Source organism: Chanodichthys erythropterus, chromosome 16, assembly GCF_024489055.1.
Source record: "Chanodichthys erythropterus isolate Z2021 chromosome 16, ASM2448905v1, whole genome shotgun sequence".
NCBI lineage: Eukaryota > Metazoa > Chordata > Actinopteri > Cypriniformes > Xenocyprididae > Chanodichthys > Chanodichthys erythropterus.
This window is the reverse complement of record NC_090236.1, coordinates 20,094,028-20,113,949: the sequence shown is the minus strand read 5'-3', so window position 1 is coordinate 20,113,949 and position 19,922 is coordinate 20,094,028. Positions and strand designations below refer to the sequence as shown.

The 19,922-nt window shown below is 36.7% G+C and overlaps 1 protein-coding gene across 3 annotated transcripts in view; it reads right to left on the bottom strand.

The window, feature by feature from the left end:
• LOC137002630 (low-density lipoprotein receptor-related protein 8-like) overlaps window positions 1–19,922 on the bottom strand; it is a 124,881-nt gene that overhangs the window by 89,723 nt on the left and 15,236 nt on the right. For 2 of the 3 annotated variants that reach the window (XM_067362393.1, XM_067362394.1), the window contains exon 3: window positions 2,375–2,497. In XM_067362393.1, the coding sequence (XP_067218494.1) occupies window positions 2,375–2,497 (123 nt within the window). Of the gene's footprint in view, window positions 1–2,374; window positions 2,498–3,792; window positions 3,872–19,922 lie in introns of those variants that run through there. The other variant, XM_067362395.1, reaches the window with a different exon arrangement.

The following is a 19,922-nucleotide window of genomic DNA, read 5'->3' as shown; positions in this document are numbered from 1 at the left end:
AATCAATCAGACCAAACATCAGACAAACACAATCATGTTGCTGCAAAACAAACACACCGGGTAGCCAATCAGTGACTGGGTTTAAACTGAGAGGCTAACTTGACTTCAAGTGCAGTTTACTGCAGTGTGTTGAATATTAAAGGTGGGGTATGTGTTTTTTCAACAACACTGTTGGACTGTTGATATTTGAAATCAACCCAAACAAGCAATGAAAATTATGGATAGAAAACATCTTTTGGGCAATCAGCATTTTCTTACAGGGCTTGTAAACTGTGGAACTCACTGCCCACAGAGATTAAGAACATTTCTGAGTTTAAAATGTTCACCTCTAGGCTCAAGGCATGGCTGAAAACAAACCAAAACTGTACCCATTTGTAAATGTCTGAGTGTGAATGAGTGAGTTTTTAGAATTGAATATCATTTTATTATGTGTTATTGTAGAAAGGCCCATCCAGGGACGGGAGTTGAAAATTAGCACTCGCTATAAACTCTATGTTCATCACATCGGCTGCAAACTTTGCTTTGTAGCTATGTCTGACTGCATTGTCCCTGTCAAATAAACTAATAAATAGATAAATAAATAAAACAAACCCACCCCTCTCTTCATTGCTCCACCTCCAAAACTCACACTCCAATTCTAACCACCCTGCTCCGAGTCTGTCTCGAACCCCGGCTCGATAGCTGCTGGCATGCGAGGCGAGAGCACTAACAATGACACTAAACACCACATGCTCCAGCGGTCGTCAGTGTGCAGTGGTTTACCTGCTCAACTCTTGCCACTGTTACACACACAATGCGAGAGTGGATGTCTGTTTATCACAGCTGACGTGCAAAAAATGCTTCACGAAAAATAAGCACAGATGAACGAACGACAAGGAAGCACAAAAAATGAATCTACAGTACACAAGAGTAAATACAAATTTGTTGTTAGTTGCCAACAGCACAGCAGCTCCAGACAATCATGACACTCAAACCCAGTGTCACTCACACGTGAAGCGGAATCAAAGCAGCCTCAGCGTCTGTTTTCAGGCCTTCCCGCTTAGCTTTCTCCAGCGCTGGAAAGCTTTTCTAATATTAACGCTGGTCCTAAAGTGTTTGCCCAGTCATAAACCTTCATTCCAGTGATATTCTTTTGAGCTCTTTTGTATTGTGTCTCGTCATCTCTCTGTGTTTTTTTCTTCTTTTCTTTTTCAAATCTCCCTCTTGCTCATTCTCTCTTCTCGACCGTCATACGCCCCCTAATGACTTCCAAACAGTGTTGTTGAAAAAAAAGTCTTAAAGAATGTTCTCAGTTCAGTGCAAGTTCTCTCACTTGGATTACCATAGAAAAAAGTTTGATTTGTCTCAGTACAGTAATGCATTATGGATGATTCATAATGAATAAGGCATTCTTGAGGGTTAAACAACTGAAAGGTGAAGCTTGTATTTATATTACAGCATTATTATTAACTATTCTGTACAAAAACATGTAACTGCAGCTATTGAAAGGCATCTACATGATCATTTAATGCTAAGACTATTGTTATGTGGATAAATTTGCCCTGTTGACTTCCATTAGAGTGATACTGTAAACACGCTTGTGCTTGTTTTTACAAACTGAGGGTTGAGTCAATTTATGTTTTTTTTTTTTTTTTGCAGAATACCACAGATGCTATTCAAAGTACTTAACTTATATTGAAATTAGAACAATCCTTTAAATCATTAGTTCTCAACCAGTGGGCCTAGGCAAACTTCCCCTATAGGTATTCAAATATTTAAATTTAGTCCAATCATGACAACTCAATATGGCAATGTTAATGTATTTGGTCTTGGCGGACTAGATCTGCTGCACATATTGTCATTTCAGAACAAGTATGGATTTGCTACTGCCATTAGATACACAGACATAATGCTGTGAGCATGTTGCTACAGCATGAACAGACACATATATCCTCTAGCAGATTTAAGCAGGTGGTGCTGGGGGAGGTGGAGGGTTTCAGAGGAATTTTGGACTAGCTTACAGCAAACAATGAAAGATCAGCATTGGCTGCAAGATCAGCAGAGGCCAATCAGCTTGTGCACTGCAGTAATGATATGATTCCTTGCAAATTGTATGCAAAGGACCTATCAGCCTGCGCCCTCCAGAGTTTCATAAATAAACTAAAAATTTTAAAAATGCTAAAAAAAACAAAAACAACAACATTAAAAGATGTACAACATTAAGCTGACTTATTTTTGAGATTATTTATTTTTATTACAACAGAAGTACCAGAGGTACACATCAGCTTACATAGGAGGGCCTTGGATAAAGGTTAAGAACCACTGCTTTAAATAAACAATCAAACCAAGAAATGAAACAAAACCAGTAAAAGTTTTATGATGTTATGTGACTTACTGCAGGTGGCATCAGCCTCATCTGATCCATCTGGACATTCAGGTTCTCCGTCACAACGCCAACGCCCAGGAACACACTGACCGTTCGCACACGCAAACTCTGAGGGTGCGCATGTGATCTTCACTGCACATGGAAAGAGAGAAAGAAAGAGAGAGTTAAATGTTCGTACAGACTCTAAGCAACAAGCAAGACACCATTTCCACCTTATTATGCAATGTGGAAGTGAGCTATTTTTTGTGAATGTGCAAGACTTTCAATTCAGTAGCCGCTACAGACTGATATAAACCAGTGTGTTTACAGTATGTCACGTTGGTTTGGGTTTGTTTGTGTTCATGGCTCTTATTTTGAAATTCTTATAGTCATGTTTCCTGTTTGTCATGTGTTTTCCTTGCCCTCATGTGATCATAGCTGCGTTCTATTCGACAGGGTCCCTACGCTGTGTTCACTTACGATTGAATGGAATGCACCTCATGTCTTGTGATTCCCTAGTCTCATGTGTCATGTTCTGATTGGTTCCCTTGTCTATGTGTCACATTCTCATTGGTTCATTGTTCATTGCTTTTAGGTGTGTATAAATAGCCCATGTGTTTCCATTGTATCTTGTCTAGCTTTATTCCCTGTAACTGGTGTTGGAGAGTCTAATGCTTCTAGTCAGGTCACGTCAAGTTCATGTTTATTTTCACGTGTATGGTCTAGTTTAAGTTATCATCTTGTTTTGTTTGTTCTGGATAATCTTGGGTTAACTTCGGCTCACCTTCAGTGGACTTCCTTACAGTTTATAGTTACGATAATAAACAATATGGTAAGAAATACCAGTTTATCAAGCAGCATAACAAGCTGTTTTGTACAGCTAAAAATAACTGGAAGCGAATGAAACCACAAATCAAGCATTCCATTTATAAAAGGCTGTGGCATTTGACTTCTGAAGAGACATGATTGGTTTAATGATGATGAACAGGCTTTTATATTTGCATATAAAAATTGATAAGCGAACATACACAGAGCACTCAATTGTGGTAAACGGAAGCTCAACCGTAAGCAATCGTGTCTCTTCAGAAGCCTTGGATTAAACTGCTCAATTCAGATTTCTCTTACAATGTCTTTATGAGCAGATTATTTGTGTGAATAGACTTTCAATGGAGGAACAGAATTCCCTCAGATTTCATTATGAATATCTTCATTTGTGTTTCAAATATGAATGAAAGTGAACTATCCTTTTAACTAAAATATTGCTATACCAAATATTAATGTTAGAAAGCCAATGCACTTGCCAATTGTTTTTTTAATAGTCTATTTCACTGGAAGATCAAGTTGTGACATTTTAGGTAAAAATGGAGAGAAAAAATAAATTAAAGGTATGCATAGAAAACAGAGAGTCAATTTTCATTTCATTTCTTTTATAATACTGCTGCACTCACTGATCAGAGCAGATGGAGCTGTATGCAGCAGAGCATGGACAACAGTCTGGAGCTGCAGATATTATATGCAGAGGCACTGCTCTCCACCTGCTAAGTTACTTACAAACACTCACAGACCTTCAGTGGGCGGCAATCACAATATCCTAACACAACTCCACAAGACCTGTCGACAAACCTGAAGGATCCACTGCGGCAATGCTGCATTATTTTCTTTCCCCGCAGCTCTGTAAAGCCTCCTATTGTCCTTGGACTCTGGTAAAGGCAATGCGTGTTGTGGGCCAGTAACCAACCAACAGGGACGCGTCTAATCAAACGGAATGCACCCGCAGCCCTCCCTGAATCATCAAGCTGTGCATCTGACTCATCCGAGAATGTGTTTATGTGTCTAACAGGAACATTACATCAGCAGCTCTCTCTTCCCCTTCAAGGCAGTAAACACTTGTTTATTGAGCAGACTGTAATCATGATAGACCCATCGCTAAGCCATACTTGCTACTGACCAATCGTACTTTAGCAACTGTTGCCGTTTGCTCTGTTTGGACATTTAAAATTACATTTTACAGAAATTACCAAAAAATAAGTTGTTAGTCTGCACTTTTTTTTTCTCCATGTTACTTTGTAATTACATTTTTTTTTTTAAAGAAAAACATTAGATAAAAATGTCATGCCAACAATTCCTTTCAGCCCACATAAAAATAATTAATTTGGATTAATTAAATTGACACATACTGAAAAAAATTCACACTGTGTACTGAAGTCTCTATTGTAACGCTTGTCTGAGTCCGTACTGTAAACAAGGAATGTGGAGCTTGCCAAAAGGTCAGTTAGGTCAGATGAGTTTGCCCCCCTTTCTTCTATGACTACAGGCACTGCTGTTAAATTAGCAATATGAAATATGAACTGTTTAAAAAGTACATTTTCAGTTTTTCCGAACAAAATATGAGCGGTCAAAAACATCAGCACAATGCTATACAATGCTGCTGACTGAATTTAATCAACACTGAACTTAATTTAGCTGAATAATGACACTATTGCTTTCTGTAGAGCTGCTTTAGGGCTGAATTAAATTCATTTAATTATTGATGAACTTCATAACTGATGAACATTGACATTGTTACTGAACAGAACTAAATGAACACTGAATTAAAATGAGCTGAATAATGACAATATTTTCTTTTGTAGAGCTGCTTTACAACTGGAATTGATTCATTTTGCTGTCATGTTTCGTTCTTGTTTTGTTTTTTTTTCTCATTGTTTCCTGTTCCCATTGTTCTGTTTTTCCACTATTTATAACTTACTATGGATTTTTATTAGTCATTTACAGCTGTTTTGTTTTCCCCTTGATTACTCCCTGTGTTTATAAGCTCTTAGTTTCCTTTGTTCAGTATTCGGTTTCGTTTATGTTAATGTTATATGTGGGTGTATTCAAATTCCTAAAATCTCCTGCGTTTTTCTGAGTTGCATTGTATTAAAGAGCTTTCTTTTGTACCCTTATCATTGTGCACTTCGTTATAGCCAGTTTGTGATATTTGCAACATTAACACTGTTATTTTCCTATTTTTTGCAGTGAATTTGCTTTGAAACATTGTATTGTATACATCACAATATAAATACATGTGACTTGAATGCAGTATCAGATGGATGCCTGGATGTTCCTATGCTAAGGTGTTCTTAATGTTTTTTGTTTTTTTTTATTTTTTTAATTCTCGATATGGCTTGGACGTCTCCTTCAGTAACAGTTTTTTCCCCCCAGTTTTATTATCCACTAGGTGAAAATCCAATCCAAAAGTCAAATCACTTAGAAAAATAAAAGCATGAAAAGTAAGCCAATGTTTTTAAGCTGAACCTTGTCATGTCTATGTTCAAAATGGCCTGATGTTCCCCAGAGTTTTTACCGCGTGAGAGGCAAAATATGAAGGGGGGCAGGGGGGACATAATCCGTTGGGACGTGTGACACTACAGTATACAGTGGTGGTCAGAATTATTGGCACCCTTGGTAAATATGATCAAAGTAAAAATAAATCTGCATTGTTTTGCTATATTGTTTATCTTTAATTCATAAAATTTGCAAAAATATAACCTTTTATTCAATACTTTTTGCAACCTCCTTTTGCCAAGATAACAGCTCTGAGTCTTCACCTATAATGCCTGATGAGTTTGGAGAACACCTGACAAGAGATCAGAGACCATTTCTCCATACAAAATCTCTCCAGATCCTTCAGATTCCCAGCTCCATGTTGGTGCTTCTTCTCTTCAGTTCACTCCACTCATTTAGGGTTCAGGTCAGGGGACTGGAATGGCCATGGCAGAAGCTTCACTTTGTGCTCAGTGACACATTTTTGTGTTGGTTTTGGATCATTGTCCTGATGGAAGATCCAACCAGATTTTTTATCTGTTGGTATTTGCCATGTATCTGAACAAGATGTCCAGGACCTCCAGCAGAAAAATAAGTCCACAACATTAAAGATCCAGCAGTATATTTAACTGTGGGCATGGGGTACTTTTTATCCATTTGTGCACCAAACCCATCTGGGGAGTTTTTTTAGTTTCATCTGACCATAGAAGCTCGTCCCGTTTGAAGTTCCAGTCGTGTCTGACAACTGAATATACTGGAGACTGTTTCTGGATGAGAGCAGAGGATTTTTCTTGAAACCCTCCCGAACAACTTGTGGGGATGTAGGTGCTGTTTGATCATTTTTTAGGCTTTCTGAGACTCAAAACTCAACTAATCTCTGTAATTCTCCTGCTGTGATCCTTGGAGAGTCTTTGTCCACTCAAACTTTCCTCCTCACCGCGCATTAGGATGATTTAGACACTCGTCCTCTTCCAGGCAGATTTGTAACATCTTTAGTTGATTGGAAATTTGCCCTGATAGTGGAAATGGGGATTTTCAATGCTTTAGCTATTTTCTTACAGCCACTTTCTATTTTGTGAAGCTCAACAATCTTTTGCGGCACATCAGAACTATATTCTTTGGTTTACTCATTGTGATGAATGATTAAGGGAATTTGGCCTTTGTGTTTCCTCATATTTATACTCCTGTGGAACATGAAGTCATGGCTGGACAATTTCATGTTCATGATCACCCTGGTGAAAAAAAAATGTAATGGGAATGGGAATATACTTCAGAGATATTTTACTCATAAAAACTTCTAGGGGTGCCAATAATTGTGGCCAACGTGTTTCCTTTCACTTTCAATTCTTTTCCTTCAATGAATGGTTAGATTTTTGATAATTTTATGAATTAAAGATCAAAAGGATAAACAATGCAGATATATTTTTACAGTCATCTTTGATCATATTTACTAAGGGTGCCAATAATTCTGACCACCACTGTATGTGTGTGTGTGTGCAAATATAAACAGTATTTTTATTTTATAGTATATTTTTTATTTTTCATCTTAGCACTGTTGTAATCAATTGGGAATATGTGACACAAAATAAATATATTGTGCTTGGAAAAAAAGAACACACATTTGAGCAGCTGTTTGTGTGAACATGAAGTGTGCCAACAGAAGTGTGTCTCTTCAGCCTGAACGTAAATTGGAATCTGGAAGTTTTTGGTGATGTCTCCATGTATTTTCTAGTGTTGACAGATGATTAGCAGTCAAAATGAAAGAGGGATTGAACAGTGAATTAATATCAGAAAGGTCAAAGATCAAAAATAGCAATGTTTAGCCAAAAATGTTTGATTTTTGGAATGAAACTGAAGCGAGAAACGGGAAACGGAAAACCTAGAGTTGGTTTTCCAGTGTTTTTTAAATGATAATTTTGTTTAGTTTTATCACTCAAAGACTAACATAGCAATTGCAAGATTAGAGGGAACTAACAATAGCAATAATGAATATGTTTATTAATAATGATAACTTTAAAAAAATGAAATACTGAACATGTGCACATGAATGAAATTGTGATGAATTTAATTTCAAATGGATGAAAACTGTAATGGTTTGACGTTTCAAGGACAATGATGACATCTGCATTGAGATTCGGTGATTCACTACAAAGTTGTTTACTCACTAATAACTGTTTTCACCAACTAGTGGCATCTGCTGCTGCTTGTTTTAATTAAGACAGAATTTAACTTACAAAAACAGAATTGAGGAGAAAAAACAGGGAATGAAAGAGATGAATAAAGAGAGGAATGTAAAACTTCATCTGAAATCTAGTTATAAGCAACAATGTGTCTTAACTAGATGTGACACGATAAATCATCCTAACCAGTCATTTAGCAGTGATGAGTGGCAGGGCATCTTATCCAAGGCAATACAATGACAAATTCAGTGAAATGCTCAACAGAACAGGTACATGCAGGAAATCAAAAGCTCTGTTCTAACACACAAGCCGTATTATCCACCTTATTTTTCAAGTAAGAGCGAGGGCAGCCATTTGTAAATTGAATGTGTCTGGTTTCCAATGTCTTTCGCTTCCAGTTATTTTTAGCTGTACAAAACACCTGGAATCCATGCTGGTCCAGGCTGGTTTTGCTGGTATAGTGGCTGGTGGACCAGCATATTAATGTTGTTCTCAAGCAAAACAGAGCTGGTGAAGCTAGTTCGGGTTGTGGGGTTGAGTGTGAGTAGGCCAGCTGTCTGTATGCAAGCAATTTGGGGACAAGCATTTTTTGCTTGCATATTTCTCTATTAACATATTAATGATGTAAAGAAAAATCAGTATAAGATTAAAATATATTATTAATTGAATTATATGATTATAACTTTGTAATTTCTTATGCTCCCTCTGCTGAAAGTAGAACTGAAAATTTTACATACCAGCACCCAAAAGACAACATATACTGGTCCACCAGCACACCAGCATCCCATGCTGGGAACCAGAAAACCAGCAACCAGCATCCAAAGCTGGTCCCATCATACAATACATACCTTAGGCCGTGTGTCCACCAAAGTGTTTTTAGCCAGCAGAAAAAGCCAGGTGTTCTGCTGAAAATGCCTAGCTGTGGGCACTTGAGAGCATTTTCGTTTCTTTGGGTTTCTGACGCTTTGCTTGCTATTATACAGAATATCCGTGGAAGTGTTACTAGATTTTACAGATAGTTTGTTTCTGTAATTTTTTCTTTATAAAATGTTGATACAATGTAAAATATTTGCTTTGGCTCTTGTTTTAAATTATTTTGCTCTGTTATTTATGCTTGTACAATGGCAACAGTCGACAACAATAACAAGTAGCAGGATATGGTGGTTGGTCGGTGTGGTATTTGTAACGCCCCTCCTCTACTGTGATTGGACGGCTGGGTAAAAAGTGACAGCGATGAGCACTGCATTTTACCCAAAGTTGAACATTCTTCAACTCTTGTCAACTGGTAAAAAATGCTGAGTGTTCAGCATGAAACAGATGTTCAGCGCCTCGTCCCGCTGCTGGTGTAAAAATGCTGCGCTTCCATTGAATACAACTGGAAAAATACGCTAGCCTCGGGAAAAATATTTTGGTGGACACACGGCCTTATGCTGGTGACCAGCAATGCTGGATTTTTCAGCAGGGATGTAGTAGTATTGCACATCAAAACCCAATAACAAGATAGTTTGTATGTGCCACAGTCCTTTGAGTTTCACCTCCAGATAAGAAATAGAGTTCTGCTTGAGCGGCTCAATCTGGATCCTGTAATCACCCGAGGCCTCCCCAGCATCAACCAGATATGCTTCTCCTTTCTGTCAGAATAGGGCAGACAAGCGTATTTCTATCCATCTCTACATCTTGTTTTGGTTCTGCAGTCTTCCATCACTGTGTTCTAATGTGATTTAAAAGTCAAAGGTTGAGATAAGTCAACACAGGCACAAAAATATGCCTCTGTGACAAAAGACTATCTAACCTGCTTTAAACTGGAGCAGTTTCAAGTACAAAAAAAATAAAGTCTGAGCAATTGGAGGATTGAGACATGGGAATATAAACATATTACTCCCACACAATTTACGGACATACAGAGGCACACTGACAAAACACTAATAGTTTTGTTAAAGGGTACCTATTATGCAAAATTCACTTTTACATAGTGTTTAAACATAAATGTGTGTCGGCAATGTGTGTACACAACTACCCTATAATGGTAAAAATCCACTCAATCCTTTTTTAATCCCCATAAATCATAAGCAGTGTGTCAGAATAAGCTGTTTGCAGTTTCTATGCAATGTGACGTCACATTGCACAGGCCCCGCCCACGACGGCTGGCCGACTCTGCCCTATTAGACCCCACCCTGAGTGAGCTGTACACAGTCCACCATCATTTTCTCCTTGCCAGAGCATTTAACAGAAGCATTCAAGTAGGAAATATACTCTTATTAAAGCTACTAAAGTTATTCAATCAAAAGCAGTGAGTGATTTTCTGTTTTTCTCTTGTTGTTTGATTCACATTAACAGCATTTATAGTAGTAGGTACTGTATATTACGCTGTTTTCACTATAATACACATGCGATTTCTTTGCTTGCTGTTTACGTTCACAGATATAACTGACTGTGTTTATGTGAACTGTGTGTGTATTTGACAGTATAAGTGCAGTAAAACGTAAAAGATAACTTAGTTTAACACTCACGGGATGTGCCGTCTGACAGCTTTCTGTGGGCGTGCTTTTGATGTGTGTGCTCAGAAAACCATATATCAGAAGTTTAGACTGATATGGCTTTAAAACACATGCAGATAATACACTTTCATGATAAATAACTGTAATGTCACGTGAGCACGATAAAGATGATAATCAAAACCAAACAGACGTTTTAGTTTTTGGTAGAGTATCCGAGGCACAAGCTGTACAGGCTCCTCCCTCTTCTGGAAAGTGGGGTGGGGAGCAGCATCTCATTTGCATTTAAAGACACATGCACGAAAACAGCATGTTTTTTCCTTCCACTCAAAAATGTACATTTACAACATGGTATAACAAATGATCTGTGGGGTATTTTGAGCTGAAACTTCACAGAAATATTTTGGGGACACCTGAGACTTGTTATTATATCTTGTAAAAGGGGCATAATAGTCACCTTTAAGAAATAGTGTATTTCTGAGTCTTCCATTCAAGCAAATGGAAGATTACCATTTCATTGGTAAACATAATCCTTGAAATTAAATAGTGTGCATTTGGGAAATGAAATCACATTAGGCAGGATTTGCAGCAGTGTGTCTGGGCATCAGTGATGGGTGAGAAGAGCTTTCGCGGTTCAGAAATCCCTCCCCGCATCTCTTCTGATGCTCCGCTCTCCTGCTCTAACGTTAACACTCTAAAATCCCTGTTTCATTAGAGCAGAAATCAAAAGAACTCTCTGAGAATCCAAGTGCATCCGACAGGTGATGCTCATTTTATGGCAAACCACAAATCCTGGTTCAGATTAGAGCTGGTAATTCAGTAATCTGATGATACTTTTGATGACATATAGTCTGGTAATAAAGTAATATGTTTTGTATATCTTGCTAATCTACTAATATATCAACAATTTTGACGATTAATTGAGTAATCTGTCACAAAAAGTAATCTGCCAGGTAATTTGATGACTAATCGAGTACATGTTTGTTGCATTTTGGTTAATGAGTAATCTGCTAACAATATTCCTGATTAATCAGGTAACTTTTCGTTATTCATCCTGGTAATCAATTTTTTATTTTTTTTTTGCTGAAAATTATGGTGGCTAATTGAATAATCTGCTTTATGCAAATGGAAAAGGGAGTAATCTTACAACTGTTATTATTTATTTATTTATTTATTTTATTTAGTAACTGGCGGTAGTTGAGTAATAACTACTTTGATAATTAATAGAGCAACCTTTGATGTACATCTTGGTAATTTAGTTATTTGTCGATTATTTTGAAAAGTGATTGAGTAATCTGTGTTGTGCATCTTGCTAATCTAGTAATCTGCCAATTATTCTCAAGCAAGCAGAAGACAGAGGGTGCTTCTCAATATCCCTCCTCATCTCCTCGCTCCTCTGTCCTCCATCCTATGACCTGGAAAACGATCGAGCTCAGCCATCTTGAAGGACATCTCAATTCTCTAATTGCACCGTAAGGAGGCGAGGAACGAGGAGTGAGGAGGCTTCCTGAGGAGTTATGAGCGAGGATACATAGGTGTATCCTTTGCGGAAGTCTTTCTCGTCGAGAAACCTGACGCACACATAAATTCTCCTCCCCTTTCATATCTGTAACAATGATTTAAATGTATGCTTTAATGTATGCAGTTTAAATAAACTTTACATCTCACATATTTCAACGGGGCATCTTGCTTTATTATTATTTATTATATTTTTTAAAATAACCAAACTTTAACAACATGTGGTGGGCAGATCCCTCGTTTCATTTCACTTGATTCAATTCCTCCGTCCTCACTTCTTTTCCTTGTTTCCTTCCCTCGCATCCTGGAGGGGTGGAGCTAAGACGCGAGGAAAGGAAGCGAGGAAAGGAAATGAGGACGCACAAATAAGAATTGAGAAGCACCCAGAGATTACAACACACAGGAACTCTTAATGCAGGTCTCTTACTACCCAGCCCTTCAAGTAGAAGAATATGGGTACAAAAAAATTGTTCAATCGAAGTACTAACAGGCTTCTTTAGCTAATATTTGTGTTCTATGTTTTTTTTCCCATAGAACACAATTATTAGCCTTTTAGCATCATTAGCAACATGCTAATCTAACTTTTTTAAATCACATAAACCTTAGTAAATGCAGACAATCTACTGATTATTTTGATGATCAAGTAACAGTTATCTACCAATAATTTTTGCATTAATTGAGTATCATTGTGGTGTACTGCAGATTTAATCATTTTAATTATTTACTTTTTGTTATGTACTCTTGCTCAGACCTTTGTCTATGAGTTGTCCCTCTATATTAAAAAGAGTCCTTTATGCATGTCAATCAGGACAAGAAGGGATAAAGGAAAACAGTCCTCAAGCTTCATTTAACTGATCTGAGACCATTTAACTTCTCTACTACTCTCTTTCTTTTTCCCTTCCTCTCCCTCTCATATAATACTACAGGATTTCAACAGGAGTCTGATCCAGAATTAGAGCTTAGGGACAAATTGAAATACCTGGAGCTTTGAATACCCGCTCCAGAGAACAGCCTGTCCCCAATCATGTTTATGTGTGTAATCCTCAAATAAATGTCTCTATCAAACAATTGGACATGCTTCACATATCAGAATATAAACCCATGACATGCCTTCACATCTAATCCAGATTCCCTCTTATTTTTATCCTCATAACAAAGGAAAATCAATATTTGGCAGACTGGCTGGAAATAAGAATTATAGTTGATTATCACAGATGCTGATAAAACTTCAAAGTTGCTTACATTCTTGGTTTATTTTACTTCTGTGTATTTGAGTTTAAAGCCACTAGTAAAACAGGGTTGGAGGGATATATCTTCTATAACAGCACTATGAGGATTTGATAATTTGTGTACTTTAATACTCTCAGTGGTAGTTTTCTGCTGCTGTGTTCTGCTGTCTGTCTAATGGTCTCTTAAGGGAGGTTATAATAAAATACACATTTTTTAGAGAGCTTTACATCAAAGTCTTCAACAAAGATGTCTACTGTCATCAAACATTAATTCTACTGATTTAAAAAAAAAAAACTCAAATATTCCAATGTTTATTGAAGTTTATTGAATTAGGGATGTGCAAAACTACACATTTTCACAATCAACTAGTCAGTAGGTTCTCTAAATGGCTAGTCAAATAGTTGGTGTAAAGGAAGTCTGGTTTCAGACACTTTTTTTTTTACAGTTGTATGGACGCTACTCACAGTATTGCAGTAGTAGGTCGAAAGAAAGTGCTATAACTGCAGCTCCAACTTCATTACACTTCACTGAACAATCAATTTCCTGCCTCAGTATTACTGAACTTAAAACTTTATCTGCACAATGGCACTGTGCATTAAATGTATTTATTACTAGCTGTAATTATATAGTGACTACAGTGGAAAATAAAATTACAAAATAACTGAATGATACCAGCTCTAGTCAGTTTGGTAAGATTTCTTTGGATGTCAGAGAGCCAGTGAGTCATACATAGACCACAACAGTGGTCTCCAATGCGGTGCCCACGAGCACCTGGTGGAGCATGTGAGTCAACCAGAGTGCATTCTATAAATAAACTCAATGTTAATTCTCTCCTTTCCTTATTTCATAATACTTGCTTGAAAAAAGCAGATTTCAATATTACCAATATTCAATAAATGTTATCATTATTTTAATCATAAATGCAAGCCTCCGTTACTAATTCAAAAGTGAGTAATTCTTGTATTCGGAGTAACAAAGTTCTGTGTACATAATCATGCAGTTACAGATAGTTAATCAATACTTTGGAATGTTTGTCAGCCTATCAGAATTAAGAATCGAGAACAATGCTGTGGTATTAAAAATACTGTTTAATGGTTGTAAGAAACTGACCAACCAATCAGATTCAATAACAATAATGTGGAATAAAAAAATGCTGTTCAAAGTGCAACAATCAGGTTCTGTAAAATCCAAGTCATTAGGGTAATACCTTACTATAGTATTACTATAGTATTACTGTGCAATACAAGGCTGTTAGTCAATGTTATATGCATCTGTTAAAGTCATCAGTTAGCATTATTCCAACTTATTTTTAAATAATTAATGGCAGATTTTCTGGTGGAAATACTACATTACCCCAAAAAAATCAGACAATCTCCACCAATTAGAGAATTGTGGCAAGCAATTCACGGCAAAATAACACTTGAAACAACAGTCATTAGTCCAATGAGGTACTACGTAATGGAGTCAATGTCAATTGCATGCTCTCCGAGTAGATACTTCTTCTGAATATGTAATTACTTCACGACTACTGAAAAAGCGTGCTATGTAATATGAAAATGTGTACTATTAATGTAATCAGGATGTACTACATGTTGTCATTACAATTGCCAGTTGCATGGTCTGATGGGATAGTAAAGTGTCTACTGGATGCACAGTTCAGAATCTTGCCATAAGTAGTAATACATGTATTTTGCGCCTATAATAATACTATTTTCACGTACAGTACTGTTTTTCACCTAAATTAAGTCTTCCTATAAGTATACATACATATTTTGCAATAAAATATTTGAATATATCATTCACAATGCTGCTTCATGGGATTACTTTCCCTCATTGAAGCCATAAGTACACAGTCTTTTACATTTGTATTTTTGCTTCAAATCAAGTTTTACTGTTCTGGAGCCATATGTATAAAGCATTCAGAGTGTCAAAATTCTAAAAATGACGTAAGTTTGGTCTCATTCCTAGACTTAAGAATAAGTGAATGATAAAGGTAAGGTAGACTAGGTCTCAGCTCCTAAATTATTTAAGGATGCTAGAGTGGTATCCTTAACTAGTTAGGAGTAACAAGATGGCATCAGAGAGGAGGAACCACACACTTTCCAATGAAGATATAATGTATTGGAGTTGACAGGAGTTGATAGAACAATACAAGCTTGATTGTACCTCGGTTAAGGTATTTATCTGACAAAATTATTTGGAGGCTACGTACAAGAATGGACAGAGCCAGCTATACTTTTTGAGAAAACTAAATTCTGTTAACATGTGCAGTTAGATGGTTTACATGTTCTATCAGTCTATTGTTGCCAGTGCCCTGTTCTACGTTGTGGTGTGCTGGGGCTCTGAGGTTAAAGAGGGCTCTGGTGATGCTAAACAGCTAAATAAGCTATTTGCTCTTATCATCCAATTGTGGTTGTATCTCTCTAATAGTGTTACTAGATCTTAGTGCTGCATTTGATACAATTGACCACATCATTCTTTTGAATAGACTTGAAAATTACATTGGCATTAGTGGGATAGCATTGGCATGGTTCAGATGATCATATCAAATCGTTATCAATTTGTAGCAGTAAATGAAGAGGTATCATATCAATTACAAGTTCAGTATGGAGCATTGCAAGGCTCAGTAGAAGGACCACAAGAACCAGACAAGTGCTCTGCACAGACACCTATGACCAGCCTCATCTGCATACTGGTGTGATGAATCTGATCGTCAAGCAGAAGGAACTGGATAAAATATTTTTAATGCTATCCATCCATCCATCCATCCATCCATCCATCCATCTATCTTTTTAATAATATTTGGATAACATGTCAATTTTCCTAGTCCGGACATCACTTTTGGCCACTACTGTTTGACAGTTCATTGACTTTCCAACTGACCTTCAAACCATGCGGCAAAGCAAGTCACTTTTATGAGGATTGCAAGCTTCCCTGCAATAGGTTGGTTGCAATCACGTGGTTCTGGTGATGCGCAAAATTATCTGGAGGGCAAGCAGTGAAAATTAGAATGGAAGAGATGTGGAAAAGTCCGTACTGTGCTGGTTTAGAAAGGTATAAACAGAAAATCACAACATATTTTGGACGTGAACCTTATGTTATGAAGAAGAGCGAAATTTCTACTGAATTGAAAGACTTGACTGCCATCGAGGCGGTAGATATAGAGGATGTAAAGCTGCCATTACGCCGTGTTCAGTTCTAGTATGGTTTGTTTATATCACGTTTATATCCTTTCTGCTAGTGACGTTAAGGGCAGTATTTTGATTTTTTGTTATGATTGTGAAAAATGTCACCATTGTAGGTCATTTATGTTGAATCGAGAATTGCAACAGGAGCTCACATTATCGTTCATGGAAAAAAATGGATGGTGTAATACAATTTTCACCTTTTCTACGTGTAAAAACACACTAAGGGAAGCAGGTTGAGGAGGTGATGGGGAGACGATGTATAACAAATCTAATAATGTCACTGATTAAACACACTGACTATCACTCAATAAAATAATCACATAGCTGAGTGTTTTTGAAAGTTTTGTATTTTGTTTGGTTTAATAATTAACATTTGTGAGTATGACACTCACTCAGCTTGTGAATGAGTGTAACTTGCACGCAGCCACTTCAAAACTGTTCACAAGCTTCTATGGGTTTGATTTTGGTTGTCATTTATTGAAATAAATACAAAAAAATAAAAAATACAGTGTGTCGGTATCTGTCATAGACTCTGACCCTCCGATTCTCCTCCGTGGTCATATGGTAAAGTGAATATATACAAAGACAACATTAAAACTACAGTTACATTTACACACTTCCAACAAAGAAACAGCTTGTTGAATACATTTTTTTATTAGGACATTTTATACCATATGATTTCACGTTAACCAGATCAACATTATTGTGAACAGAATACTACAAAACTGAAGTGAAAACACCAAAAGATCATGCAATGGGATAAAATATCTTTTCTTCCCTGCAAACGATACCATTAAGAATGTGATTATTTAACCAAGTCAAAAACAAAAAAGGTAAGCAGGTATCCATATTCATTTCGGTATCAGCAGATGCAAAACGCTATAAAAGGTAACAACTTTTAAAGTTAAAAAACAATATAAGTTAAGTAAATGATAAAGGCTCATTTAGGTTTCTCGGTTTGATAGATTTAAGCAAACATAAATGACGCAAAACATATGAATTTTGAGTTTGTGATATGATTCTACCACTTCTTGCCCTCCAGCCGCATTTTGCGTGCAGCAATGACGTCATGTGCATACAACCTATTGTCGGAGCCATTGATGATGGAACTCATGTTCGCATTAATGTTCCTTCTGTAAATGAGGAGACATATATCAAAAGAATTAATTAATTAATAATTATTTGTTATCATTTTTTTTAGAATGCAAAGCAATTTTTTTAAATAAATTTAAATATTAAAATAAATGTTTCTTTGTCTTAATTAAATGATTTTATCATAATGACATTAAATGCCCACTGCTGGCTAATTCAGAGGTTAGGGGAGGCCATTTTGGGTTGACATCATTGTAGTCGTTAGCTCACAACACTTGTGGCACCTCAGTTAGAACATAAGATTCAGTCGACTTTGCTAATTTAGCCTCTTTATAAATAGCTCCTACTCTTAAACAAGTCCTACTTTTTAATAAAAAAATGTTTTACACTTAAGTTAAAGCCTCAGCCTATTCATAAGAGCATTTTTGAGAAGTTTTAAACATACGGCCACTGATTCATTTCATAAGTGGCTGGATTGGTTCTTGGCTTGGCTTTAATGAGGATTTTTTTTTCAAATCCCTAAGGGAAATATGAATGGGAAAATACCAAGGGCTGCTGAAATAGTGGGCAGGCACTAATGCATTCTATAATGCTTGTGAGAAACGATCAACCAATCAGAAGAATCAAGATCAACAATGACATTTAAAAAAAGAATATAATGCTTGCTGGAAATTATTCAAAATATTTTTAATATTTCAATAATAAAAAAATATATATTTCATTATTATTCTTTAAAAAATATGATATGAAACTAAAAATATTAGCAGCCTGAAGCATAAGAAACAGCATGGATACAGTAGCTCTCTTCAGGTAGCTCTCACTCATAATAAGGTTGGAGACCTCCAGCCTACAAGCTTTTGATCAAACATATAAGAGTGCTCATGCAAGTTTTACCTCAGAATAAAGAGTCTGCATGTGTGGATGTGCCGTGTGTACACATTTGATTAGTAAAGTGCACACAACTGTGTGGGCTGTTTCCTACAGACATAATTTAAACAGCGCTGTGAAAACATCAAACAAGCCTTCAGCCTCTCCTCAGAAAGCAGAGCACCTCCTTTATAACTGACAAAGATCCCTCCCTATTCTTAATAGCAAATTTGTCTCTCAATCAATGCTAGATTTGTTTTTTAGACAGTGTAATACTTCACTGTTGACAAATTGGTGGTAATTGTTAATCTGTTCTCCTTTCATCCTCAGGCCTCTCAATATGTTTGTGATAAATGATGAAGAACGCCACTTCTTCTACCACAGCTGCTCTGTTGAGTCTGAGCGTGACGTTAGAGGAAATTCAGCTTTTAACGCCCTTCCTTCTCTGGGCATGTTTCAGCCCAGTTTTCCTCAACAATGATGCATTTGGACTCCGTCTCCTCAGGGCAGAGCTCAGTGGAGCTTTGATCACCGAGCACAAGCCTCATGGGGGTCGGGCGGTGCTTGGCAGGGGGCAAGCTGCCATCTGGTATTAGAGTTCAAACTTTAGAGATGCACTAGAATGAAGCTTCAGCAGTCAGTACTGATGTTTGTTCTGTTCCTCTAGGCTAGATTTTACCAATGAATGTGGATTAAGGACAGTTTTGCAGGTGGAGGAGGAAGCATCACACCTTCTAGCCTTGGTTTCTAATAGATGGACTGGGTTTCGGGCAATTCTGTACAGTTTAGATTAAAGTCCCCCTGTGGTGAAAATCAAGTTATTAATTGTTGAATATTTTCTCTTTAAAACTGCAGTGATCTAAAGATAGTTTCAAAAACGTGGTTTGAAATCGCTGGTGTTTGTGATGTCACAAACTACCTTGTAACCAATCACGTCAATGTGCCAGCGGGCTTTAGCATACACTCTAAAAAATGCTGGGTTAAAAACAACCCAAGTTGGGTTGAAAACGTTTGCTCAACCTGCTGGGTAGTTTTACTTAACTCAACTATTTTTTAAAAATTACAGTATTGCTTACTTAAAATATCTTGAAAATTAACATTTATTAATATGCTTAATAAATTAACATTTTAATTTCATTTTAGATTCATTTTAAGTCAGCCATATAGCCATAATAGTTGGGTTAAATAAAACTACCCAGCAGGTTGGGCAAACATTTAACCCAACTGCTGGGTTAAAACAACCCAATCGCTGGGTTTGTCCATTTTCAACCCAACTTGGGTTGTTTTTAACCCAGCATTTTTTAGAGTGTATCATTAACTGACCGCAAAAGGGAGTCTCAAAAGAAGCCAGGATATCCCAGTATATTTTTCTGTTTATATGAAAAATCGGGTACATTTAGCAATATAGCGGGTCCATGATGTATATTATGATTAAAATTTATTCAGACACCTTGAACAATTAATTTATTAATACAGTTTCACTATAGTTTAAAAAATGGTAATAAAATATGACAAGATCTCACAGTTAAACTGTCATAAATAAATAATTTTAATTATGTCAGGTACCACTTAAGCAAAACATGGTCAGGTCAAAGTGTCTGATTAATTTTTGGTTCCAAATTTTTATCAATTTTACTGATAGTCCACTGTATTTTCGGGTATAATATGTCACAGTTTACTTTATTTTGCTATCCTCACTTACATA